The sequence below is a fragment of the Lampris incognitus genome, chromosome 2 (genome assembly GCF_029633865.1).
Source record: "Lampris incognitus isolate fLamInc1 chromosome 2, fLamInc1.hap2, whole genome shotgun sequence".
Classification (NCBI taxonomy): domain Eukaryota; kingdom Metazoa; phylum Chordata; class Actinopteri; order Lampriformes; family Lampridae; genus Lampris; species Lampris incognitus.
The window spans coordinates 151,393,299-151,405,322 of NC_079212.1; the positions used below are offsets into that span (position 1 = coordinate 151,393,299).

The 12,024-nt window shown below is 42.1% G+C and overlaps 2 protein-coding genes across 2 annotated transcripts in view; both read left to right on the top strand.

The window, feature by feature from the left end:
- The first annotated feature begins 1,926 nt into the window (after positions 1 to 1,926).
- pltp (phospholipid transfer protein) overlaps positions 1,927 to 12,024 on the top strand; it is a 188,980-nt gene continuing 178,882 nt past the window's right edge. The window contains exon 1 of the mRNA XM_056274220.1: positions 1,927 to 2,049. The gene's annotated coding sequence lies outside the window, so the exon portion shown is untranslated. The remainder of the gene's footprint in view (positions 2,050 to 12,024) is intronic.
- Positions 7,204 to 7,974, top strand: LOC130107563 (uncharacterized protein K02A2.6-like; the record flags this gene model as incomplete). Its single annotated transcript, XM_056274221.1, has 1 exon — positions 7,204 to 7,974. A coding segment is annotated over one exon (771 nt), but the record flags the coding sequence as incomplete, so codon positions are not given.

Sequence of the window (12,024 nt, forward strand, 5' to 3'; positions counted from 1 at the left end):
CTGTACACAACAATATTTGGAGTTTATTAATATTGTAAATATAGATGTTACAGTACATTTGAGACTGATAATTGTGTATTTAATTGTCATCTCAGCTTCATGGGTGTAGCAGCCATTGTGGCTGGTGTGTCGTCAGCTCAGCAGTAAAAAGTTCCACCCTTGTGAAAATGGATCATGGGACCAAAGCTAACACAGACAGTCTGGTGTATAACAAGCTACATCACATTATATGGTAACACACTGTTGTACAGTCATATTGGTTGTCATGGAACACTGTTGTACAGTCATACTGGTTGGATAGCTAGCCTAGGTAACCTTCCGTAGCAATTAGCTACGCTAACTAGCTAGATAACAAACGTTAGCGAGCTACGAATAGCTATGCATAGCTATGCTTGCCTTTTGTCGAAACAACCAATTTCGTCAGCCTGTCGTCCTCTTCTTTTTTTTAAAATCCCCTCAAAAGATCAACGCGAAAAGAAACTGTGAATCTAGCCTTTGTGGGCTTCTTCTGAATTTGCCGCCATGTCTCTCAGGAGGTTAGCTAGGCTAGCTAGCGCCATAGCAACAAAATATGCCCGGCGAGATTATGCGTCACTTCCGTCCGTGCCTGTACCCCATTTGGCCACAACCGTCCTACCCGGTCAAAACATGTCCACAGCGGAACATGGAGATTCGGAACCGTAGTGGGAACATGGTGAGAGAAGAAAAATAGGGGGCAGTTTTGCGTTCCCTCGCAATACTTTTGGGTTCTCTCGCAATATTGTAACGTGCATGGATTAGTAGACACGCTGGCCGCTGGCTCGCAGGTCTGAGCCTTTAGTCGAGCGGTTAGCGATGTCTCCTGCGGTGCGGGCAATACGGGTTCGCTTCCCGGCCGCGGCACTTCCTGTGGTTGCGTTGTCCCCCGAGTTCGCTACAATACTTTCCGTTCCCTCCAGCGAAGCTAACTTCCGGCTGGTTTCTGGCTCAGTGGCCAAACAAAACTACACCTATCGGGGGCGTCCGGGTAGGCGCACCGGCGTATTCCGTTGCCTACCAACACGGGGATGCTGGTTCGAATCCCCATGTTACCTCCGGCTTGGTCGGGCGTCCCTACAGACACAGTTGGCCGTGTCTGCGGGTGGGAAGCCGGATGTGGGTATGTGTCCTGGTCGCTGCACTAGCGCCTCCTCTGGTCAGTCGGGCGCCTGTTCAGGGGGAGGGGGAACTGGTGGGAATAGCGTAATAACTCTCACGCGCTACGTCCCCCTGGTGAAACTCCTCACTGTCAAGTGAAAAGAAGTGGCTGGTGACTCCACATGTATCGGAGGAAGCATGTGGTAGTGTGCAGCCCTCCCCAGATTGGCAGAGGTGGAGCAGCGACCCGGATGGCGCGGAAGGGTGAGGTAATTGGCTGGATACAGTTGGGGATTAAAAAAATAAAGGCGGGGGGACACTGCATTTATCAGGACCAATAGGGATCAGTAGCTTAAATAAAAATCATGGTCTTCAGGACTGGAGATCCAGAGCCTGCTTCCCACCTTTTAAAGGAGGGGGACCATAAAGGAGCAGACGAGGAGCACATTGAGTGTGAAGCGCTGAGCAGGCAGAGAGGAGCCTCTGGAGTTATTTCAGATTACAGACTGCTGCTTCTCCCCGGGTGGAGCTCAAACCTTCAAACAGTCCAGCTGCTCTGCTGATGTGACCACCAGCAGCTCCTGCTCTCATGTCAGACGTCTTAGTGTGTGTGTGTGTGTGTGTGTGTGTGTGTCTGGAGGGGAGGGGAGGGGAGGGGGGTCTTTTTCTTGGCCACGGAGGCAGCTGTGAGCACACACACGCAAACACACAGAAGCAACATATTTTCACCCCCCCCCCCTCTGAGGAGGAGGAGGAGGAGGAGGAGGGGTTGGACTTGGTATAAAGGCAGACGCTCTGACAGAGAGAGACAGAGGCAGAGAGAGAGAGGAACCAGACAGACTTCAGAGCCACTGAGGAGAATCCAAAAAAAAAGATTGAACAGCAGTCAGACCGGACTGGACTGAACCAGAGCAGATCTACCTCCAGCACACGGTGAGTCTATAGTCACGTTCACATGTAGAGACTGGGACACATGACGAATGCCTGTTGTTAGCTTTTGTGTGTGTGTGTGTGTGTGTGTGTGTGTGTGTGTGTGTGTGTGTGTGTGTAACACACACCTTCAATCCAGTGCCCTTCAGGATGTTCACAGACAGCCATGAAAATCATCAGACTGAGAAAGAAAAGACAGCTTCAGTCCCATCCAAACACTCTAACTGCTGTTGTGTTGATAACAGGTTTTCAGCGTGTTAATTGTCTTGACTTGTGTTGTTAACAGGTTTTCAGCGTGTTAGATTGTCTTGACTTGTGTTGTTAACAGGTTTTCAGCGTGTTAATTGTCTTGACTTGTGTTGTTAACAGGTTTTCAGCATGTTAGATTGTCTTGACTTGTGTTGTTAACAGGTTTTCAGCGTGTTAATTGTCTTGACTTGTGTTGTTAACAGGTTTTCAGCGTGTTAATTGTCTTGACTTGTGTTGTTAACAGGTTTTCAGCATGTTAGATTGTCTTGACTTGTGTTGTTAACAGGTTTTCAGCGTGTTAGATTGTCTTGACTTGTGTTGTTAACAGGTTTTCAGCGTGTTAGATTTTCTTGACTTGTGTTGTTAACAGGTTTTCAGCATGTTAGATTGTCTTGACTTGTGTTGTTAACAGGTTTTCAGCGTGTTAATTGTCTTGACTTGTGTTGTTAACAGGTTTTCAGCGTGTTAGATTGTCTTGACTTGTGTTGTTAACAGGTTTTCAGCGTGTTAATTGTCTTGACTTGTGTTGTTAACAGGTTTTCAGCATGTTAGATTGTCTTGACTTGTGTTGTTAACAGGTTTTCAGCGTGTTAATTGTCTTGACTTGTGTTGTTAACAGGTTTTCAGCGTGTTAGATTGTCTTGACTTGTGTTGTTAACAGGTTTTCAGCGTGTTAGATTGTCTTGACTTGTGTTGTTAACAGGTTTTCAGCGTGTTAATTGTCTTGACTTGTGTTGTTAACAGGTTTTCAGCATGTTAGATTGTCTTGACTTGTGTTGTTAACAGGTTTTCAGCGTGTTAATTGTCTTGACTTGTGTTGTTAACAGGTTTTCAGCATGTTAGATTGTCTTGACTTGTGTTGTTAACAGGTTTTCAGCGTGTTAGATTGTCTTGACTTGTGTTGTTAGGTTTTCAGCATGTTAGATTGTCTTGACTTGTGTTGTTAACAGGTTTTCAGCGTGTTAGATTGTCTTGACTTGTGTTGTTAACAGGTTTTCAGCGTGTTAATTGTCTTGACTTGTGTTGTTAACAGGTTTTCAGCATGTTAGATTGTCTTGACTTGTGTTGTTAACAGGTTTTCAGCGTGTTAATTGTCTTGACTTGTGTTGTTAACAGGTTTTCAGCGTGTTAATTGTCTTGACTTGTGTTGTTAACAGGTTTTCAGCGTGTTAGATTGTCTTGACTTGTGTTGTTAACAGGTTTTCAGCGTGTTAATTGTCTTGACTTGTGTTGTTAACAGGTTTTCAGTGTGTTAGATTGTCTTGACCTGTGTTGTTAACAGGTTTTCAGCGTGTTAGATTGTCTTGACTTGTGTTGTTAACAGGTTTTCAGCGTGTTAATTGTCTTGACTTGTGTTGTTAACAGGTTTTCAGCGTGTTAATTGTCTTGACTTGTGTTGTTAACAGGTTTTCAGCGTGTTAGATTGTCTTGACTTGTGTTGTTAACAGGTTTTCAGCGTGTTAATTGTCTTGACTTGTGTTGTTAACAGGTTTTCAGCATGTTAGATTGTCTTGACTTGTGTTGTTAACAGGTTTTCAGCGTGTTAATTGTCTTGACTTGTGTTGTTAACAGGTTTTCAGTGTGTTAGATTGTCTTGACCTGTGTTGTTAACAGGTTTTCAGCGTGTTAGATTGTCTTGACTTGTGTTGTTAACAGGTTTTCAGCGTGTTAATTGTCTTGACTTGTGTTGTTAACAGGTTTTCAGCATGTTAGATTGTCTTGACTTGTGTTGTTAACAGGTTTTCAGTGTGTTAGATTGTCTTGACTTGTGTTGTTAACAGGTTTTCAGTGTGTTAGATTGTCTTGACTTGTCTTGTTAACAGGTTTTCAGTGTGTTAGATTGTCTTGACTTGTGTTGTTAACAGGTTTTCAGTGTGTTAGATTGTCTTGACTTGTGTTGTTAACAGGTTTTCAGCGTGTTAATTGTCTTGACTTGTGTTGTTAACAGGTTTTCAGTGTGTTAATTGTCTTGACTTGTGTTGTTAACAGGTTTTCAGTGTGTTAGATTGTCTTGACTTGTGTTGTTAACAGGTTTTCAACATGTTAGATTGTCTTGACTTGTGTTGTTGACAGGTTTTCAATGTGTTAATTGTGTTGACTTCCGTTGTTAACAGGTTTCAGCGTGTTAATTGTCTTGACTTGTGTTGTTAACAGGTTTTCATTGTGTTAGATTGTCTTGACTTGTGTTGTTAACAAGTTTTCAATGTAGTAGATTTTCTTGACATGTGTTGTTAACAGGTTTTCAGCATGTTCGATTTTCTTGACTTGTGTTGTCAACAGGTTTTCAGCGTGTTAATTGTCTTGACTTGTGTTGTTAACAGGTTTTCAACATGTTAGATTGTCTTGACTTGTGTTGTTGACAGGTTTTCAGTGTGTTAGATTGTCTTGACTTGTGTTGTTAACAGGTTTTCAGCATGTTAGATTGTCTTGACTTGTGTTGTTAACAGGTTTTCAGTGTGTTAATTGTCTTGACTTGTGTTGTTAACAGGTTTTCAGCGTGTTAATTGTCTTGACTTGTGTTGTTAACAGGTTTTCAATGTGTTAGATTGTCTTGACTTGTGTTGTTAACAGGTTTTCAATGTGTTAGCTTGTCTTGACTTGTGTTGTTAACAGCTTTTCAGCGTGTTAATTGTCTTGACTTGTGTTGTTAACAGGTTTTCAATGTGTTAGATTGTCTTGACTTGTGTTGTTAACAGGTTTTCAGCGTGTTAGATTGTCTTGACTTGTGTTGTTAACAGGTTTTCAATGTGTTAGATTGTCTTGACTTGTGTTGTTAACAGGTTTTCAGTGTGTTAGATTATCTTGACTTTTGTTGTTAACAGGTTTTCAATGTGTTAGCTTGTCTTGACTTGTGTTGTTAACAGGTTTTCAGCGTGTTAGATTGTCTTGACTTGTGTTGTTAACAGGTTTTCAATGTGTTAGCTTGTCTTGACTTGTGTTGTTAACAGGTTTTCATTGTGTTAGATTGTCTTGACTTGTGTTGTTAACAGGTTTTCAGCGTGTTAATTGTCTTGACTTGTGTTGTTTGTGGTGTTCCCAACACAGAATATTAACCAGTGTGGGTTGGTTGGTTTTGAATGTGCACATTCAAATGTGATTGGTGCTGAATGAGGTGGAGGTCAGCTATTGGTTGTTCCTGGAGATTATATAAGGCAGAATCGCCACCAGGGCGTTCTCTTGGTACTCCGCTCTACTCGGGATAGCTAGGTTGTTACAGCGTAATAATAAATATACTACGTTACTGTCATAAGTCTGCCGTGTGCACTTTCCAGTTATCTACTTAAACAGTTTAGAACAGTATTAGTGTTTCATACACCACAGCTTGGCGACGAGGATGGGATGTTTAAGTTGGAAGTCACAGAGTTCGCATGTCAAGCGGCTCCAGCGAGGCAGAAGTCAACGACGAACAACCAGGGAGACGTTCGGTGAGTGGAAGGACCGTCGAACAGAAGATGGCATTCGGTAAGCCAGAAGATTTCCACTTCGAGGAAAGTGAGGAAAGTTTTGATAGTTATCGCCAGCGGTTAGAGCAGTACTTCGCAGCAGATGGATTGGACACTCGAGATGAGAAAACCAAAGCGGTATTTCTTACGGTGGTAGGAAAACGGGCACATAGCTTGCTGATGGATTTGTGTGCACCAGATAAGCCATCAGGTAAAACATATGAAGTACTGGTGGGAATGCTAGAAAAGCACTACATCCCGAAAACCCACTTTATTGCCGAGAGATGCAAGTTTCACGGAAGAAACCAAAAGGAAAACGAAACAATAAGTGAGTACATTGCAAGTTTGAGAAAGTTAGCAGCCACATGCAAATGTGGAGCATTTTTAGATGAAGCACTGCGTGATAGGTTGGTCTGTGGAGTTAAGAGCAGTGAGCTAAGAGATCGGTTACTCAATGCTGCTCACACAAACGACTTAACGTTACAGCTCGCAGTTGAAATGGCGCTTTCTTTTGAGGTAACAAAAGGCAACAGTGCGCAACAGTTTGCACAGAAAGGCTATGAAGCTAATGTGGTGGAAAAGAAGGCTAACATAAAGCATAGAGAGGCTACGGTAAAGTCTACAGCTAACGGAAAGCCCTGCTATCGCTGCAATGGAAAAGGCCACAGAACGGATGAATGCAGGTTCAAGGACGCTGAGTGTCACCAGTGCAAGAAAAAGGGACACATCGCAAAAGCATGCCGTTCCCCTAAAGAAGGAAGCTATGGCAAGGCATGGAAAGGGACCAGGCATTTGGAATGTTGCCACGCTCCCCAGCACGTGGACCAGAGCAACGCTCACAGTCTTCGGGCAGATGGAGATCCTATCCAGCCTCAGCTCTGCAGTGCCAGAGACGACTGCTGTGTGCCCACAAGGTGCATGGTGGATGCTGTACAGAACATTGACACTGGTCAGACATTGGACAGTGGAGGGGCCGAACTTTTTGCAATGGACACGGGTAAAGGTGACATTGTGAAACCCTACTATGTGTATGTCAGTGTAAATGGTACAAGGGTGAAAATGGAGGTAGACACTGGCGTAGCCGTGTCAGTGATATCTGAAACTCTACTTAAACGCAGGTTTAAAGATGTGAAACTTAGTCCTGCAAATTGTGTGCTGAAAACCTACAGGGAGGAATCATTGCCATTGATAGGAAAATTCACAGCAATGCAAGGAACACTCAGAAAAGCTAGAACTACTAGTCGTGAAAGGAAGAGGTCCTGCATTAATGGGCAGAGACTGGATAAGTCAATTAAAGCTAGACCTGTCAAGAGTCAACAGAGTGGCTCCTGATACAGTGGATGATGTGTGTGCCAGACATGCATCAGTGTTCAAACCTGAGCTAGGCAAGTTAAAAGATATTGAAGCCAGACTACATGTAGTTCCAGATGCAGTGCCCAAGTTCTGTAAGCCTAGAAACGTGCCTTATGCATTAAGAGAAGCCGTAGAGAGAGAACTGGCAAAATTGGAAGCTGAAGGTGTCATCTCACCCATTAATTACAGCGAGTGGGCAGCTCCAATAGTTTGTGTGCCTAAAAAGGATGATAGTGTGAGAATATGTGGAGACTACAAGGTCACCATCAATCCATGGTTGAATGTGGAACAGTATCCACTACCCAAAACCCAAGATTTATTTGCTAAACTAGCAGGAGGTCAGCAGTTTACCAAATTAGACTTGTCGCAGGCTTATCAGCAAGTTCTGTTAGAGGACAAGTCAAGACATTACCTAACTATCAACACACACAGAGGGTTGTATCACTACAATAGGTTACCCTACGGTGTTGCTAGCGCCCCTGCTATTTTTCAAAAGATTATGGATCAGGTTCTTCAGGGCATGGAAGGGGTCATCTGTTATTTAGATGACATCTTAATTACTGGAAAAGATACAGAAAGGCACCTGACTAACTTGGAAGAGGTGCTTAGTAGACTTGAAACTTACAATCTCAAGGTTAAAAGAGAGAAGTGTGCATTCATGCAGAACAGCGTTTCATACTTAGGGCATGTCATTGATGCCATGGGCATACATCCAATGAAGGAAAAGACAGATGCTATTCAGAGGGCTCCAGTTCCGAAAAATGTAACTGAACTCAGGTCATTCTTAGCTCTGTTAAACTACTATGGGAAGTTTATCCCTAATCTATCTACTCTGATTCAGCCAATGACAGCATTGCTGCATAAAGATGCAACCTGGGAATGGTCAGAGAAATGTCAAAGTGCATTTGATAGTGCAAAGAAGTCTCTTCAGTCAGATAAATTGTTATTAAATTTTGATGCAGAGTTACATATCATACTAGCATGTGATGCTTCTCCTTATGGAGTTGGTGCTGTAATCAGCCACAAAATGAAAGATGGAAGTGAGAGACCTATCGCATTTGCATCCAGAATGTTGACTAAAACAGAACAGAATTACTCTCAACTGGAAAAGGAGGCACTGGGTCTTGTTTTTGGAGTTATGAAATTCCATGAGTATCTTTATGGGAGGAAATTCTTGTTATTGACAGACCACAAGCCACTGTTGAAATTCTGGGGCCTAAAACAGGTGTGCCAACACTGGCCGCCGCTAGATTACAAAGGTGGGCTCTAATTTTGGCAGCGTATACATACGAAATCCAGTACAAGAAGTCAGAGCAGCATAGCAATGCTGATGCTTTATCAAGATTACCTGTGAAGCCTGATGTAGTTGTGGTGTCAAACCCAATTTACAGAGTGTCTTACCTGGAAGACTTACCTCTTACTGCTAGAGAAATAGCCAAAGAAACAGACAGAGATCCTGTGTTAAGAGTGGTTAAACAGTTGGTGTTAACTGGATGGCCTAAACATGTACAGGATGAGTCACTGAAGCCTTATTTTCAGAGAAAATTAGAGCTTAGCATTGAGGATGATTGTTTATTAGGGGGTTCCCGTGTGGTAGGGCCTGATAAACTAAGAGACAGGCTATTGTCTGAATTACATCAGCACCACTGGGGAACAGTTAAAATGAAGTCCCTCGCCAGAAGTTTATTCTGGTGGCCTACATTAGATGACAGTATTGAACGTGAAGTGAATCAGTGTACTATTTGTCAGCAGCAGCGTAGTATGCCTGCTACCGCACCGATACATACATGGAAATGGTCTTCGAGTCCATGGGAAAGAGTACATCTTGATTTTGCTGAGGACCACAAGCAGATGTTTTTAGTAGTGATGGATGCCTATGCTAGATGGCCAGAGATAGTTCCCATGACCACTACTACTTCATCTAAGACAATTGAAGCACCGAGAAATTTATTTGCAGCTTATGGGTTGCCTAAAGAGGTTGTAACTGATAACGGACCTCAGCTCGTATCGCAAGAGTTTGAGTCATTTTTGACTAAACATGGAGTAAAACACATCAAGTCACCTGCATACCATCCTGCAAGTAATGGTTTAGCTGAAAGATTGGTCCAAAATCTTAAGAGATCCCTTGCAAAGAATAGAGCCATTGGTGGTATGATGCTTGAGAACTGTGTAGCAAATTTTCTGATTGGGTACAGAAACACACCCCATACTAAGACAGGAAAGACCCCAGCTGAGCTATTTCTGAGAAGACAGGTGCGGACCAGGTTGTGTCTTATCAAACAAAAGTTCTCTCAGAGAATACAGACCGAGTCTGAACCAAATCTTCCCTGTGTTAGGTCTTTTAAGGTTGGTCAACACGTGTTGGTAAAAAATTACAGGGGAGGGGAGAAATGATGGAATGGAGTTTTAAGTGAAGTGTTGGGTCCTGTCACATACAGTGTTGAAGTAAATGGAAATTGTGTGAAAAGACATGTGAACCAGATGTTGGGTGTCAAGGGAAATCCAAATCAGACTCAAATGGACTCTTGTGATAGAGCTTCTTGGGAGATTGATGATTTCAATGCAGACACTGATGTGTCAGAACATCCTGAATCACAGGTTGTGGAAGAACGACCTGTAGAACCACCACCGCCAGTTGTGGAAAGGAACACTCGTCCTGTGAGAGACAGACGTCCTCCTGATAGACTGAACTTGTGACTGACATGCAGATTGGTTATTGAAAAAAAAAAGAGAAAATAAATCTGTAATGTAATGTATGGTTCCTTTGAAGAAATACTGTACATGGTTATGAGCTTAAGAGCAAAAAAAGGATATGTTAGAATCCTAGAAAAAAAAAGAAGTTTGAATTTACAGGGGAGGAGCTGTGGTGTTCCCAACACAGAATATTAACCAGTGTGGGTTGGTTACGTGCACATTCAAATGTGATTGGTGCTGAATGAGGTGGAGGTCATCTATTGGTTGTTCCTGGAGATTATATAAGGCAGAATTGCCACCAGGGCGTCCTCTTGGTACTCCGCTCTACTCGGGATAGCTAGGTTGTTACAGCGTAATAATAATTATACTACGTTACTGTCATAAGTCTGCCGTGTGCACTTTCCAGTTATCTACTTAAACAGTTTTAGAACAGTATTAATGTTTCATACACCACATTGTTAACAGGTTTTCAATGTGTTAGATTGTCTTGACTTGTGTTGTTAACAGGTTTTCAGCGTGTTAATTGTCTTGACTTGTGTTGTTAACAGGTTTTCAATGTGTTAGATTGTCTTGACTTGTGTTGTTAACAGGTTTTCATTGTGTTAGATTGTCTTGACTTGTGTTGTTAACAGGTTTTCAATGTGTTAGATTGTCTTGACTTGTGTTGTTAACAGGTTTTCAGCGTGTTAATTGTCTTGACTTGTGTTGTTAACAGGTTTTCATTGTGTTAGATTGTCTTGACTTGTGTTGTTAACAGGTTTTCAATGCGTTAGATTGTCTTGACTTGTGTTGTTAACAGGTTTTCAGTGTGTTAATTGTCTTGACTTGTGTTGTTAACATGTTTTCAGTTTGTTAGATTGTCTTGACTTGTGTTGTTAACAGGTTTTCAATGTGTTAATTGTGTTGACTTCCGTTGTTAACAGGTTTTCAGCGTGTTAATTGTCTTGACTTGTGTTGTTAACAGGTTTTCATTGTGTTAGATTGTCTTGACTTGTGTTGTTAACAGGTTTTCAATGTAGTAGATTTTCTTGACATGTGTTGTTAACAGGTTTTCAGCATGTTCGATTTTCTTGACTTGTGTTGTTAACAGGTTTTCAGCGTGTTAATTGTCTTGACTTGTGTTGTTAACAGGTTTTCAGTGTGTTAGATTGTCTTGACTTGTGTTGTTAACAGGTTTTCAACATGTTAGATTGTCTTGACTTGTGTTGTTGACAGGTTTTCAGTGTGTTAGATTGTCTTGACTTGTGTTGTTAACAGGTTTTCAGCGTGTTAGATTGTCTTGACCTGTGTTGTTAACAGGTTTTCAGTGTGATAGCTTGTCTTGACTTGTGTTGTTAACAGCTTTTCAGCGTGTTAATTGTCTTGACTTGTGTTGTTAACAGGTTTTCAATGTGTTAGATTGTCTTGACTTGTGTTGTTAACAGGTTTTCAGCGTGTTAGATTGTCTTGACTTGTGTTGTTAACAGGTTTTCAATGTGTTAGATTGTCTTGACTTGTGTTGTTAACAGGTTTTCAGTGTGTTAGATTATCTTGACTTTTGTTGTTAACAGGTTTTCAATGTGTTAGCTTGTCTTGACTTGTGTTGTTAACAGGTTTTCAGCGTGTTAGATTGTCTTGACTTGTGTTGTTAACAGGTTTTCAATGTGTTAGCTTGTCTTGACTTGTGTTGTTAACAGGTTTTCATTGTGTTAGATTGTCTTGACTTGTGTTGTTAACAGGTTTTCAGCGTGTTAATTGTCTTGACTTGTGTTGTTTGTGGTGTTCCCAACACAGAATATTAACCAGTGTGGGTTGGTTGGTTTTGAATGTGCACATTCAAATGTGATTGGTGCTGAATGAGGTGGAGGTCAGCTATTGGTTGTTCCTGGAGATTATATAAGGCAGAATCGCCACCAGGGCGTTCTCTTGGTACTCCGCTCTACTCGGGATAGCTAGGTTGTTACAGCGTAATAATAAATATACTACGTTACTGTCATAAGTCTGCCGTGTGCACTTTCCAGTTATCTACTTAAACAGTTTAGAACAGTATTAGTGTTTCATACACCACAGCTTGGCGACGAGGATGGGATGTTTAAGTTGGAAGTCACAGAGTTCGCATGTCAAGCGGCTCCAGCGAGGCAGAAGTCAACGACGAACAACCAGGGAGACGTTCGGTGAGTGGAAGGACCGTCGAACAGAAGATGGCATTCGGTAAGCCAGAAGATTTCCACTTCGAGGAAAGTGAGGAAAGTTTTGATAG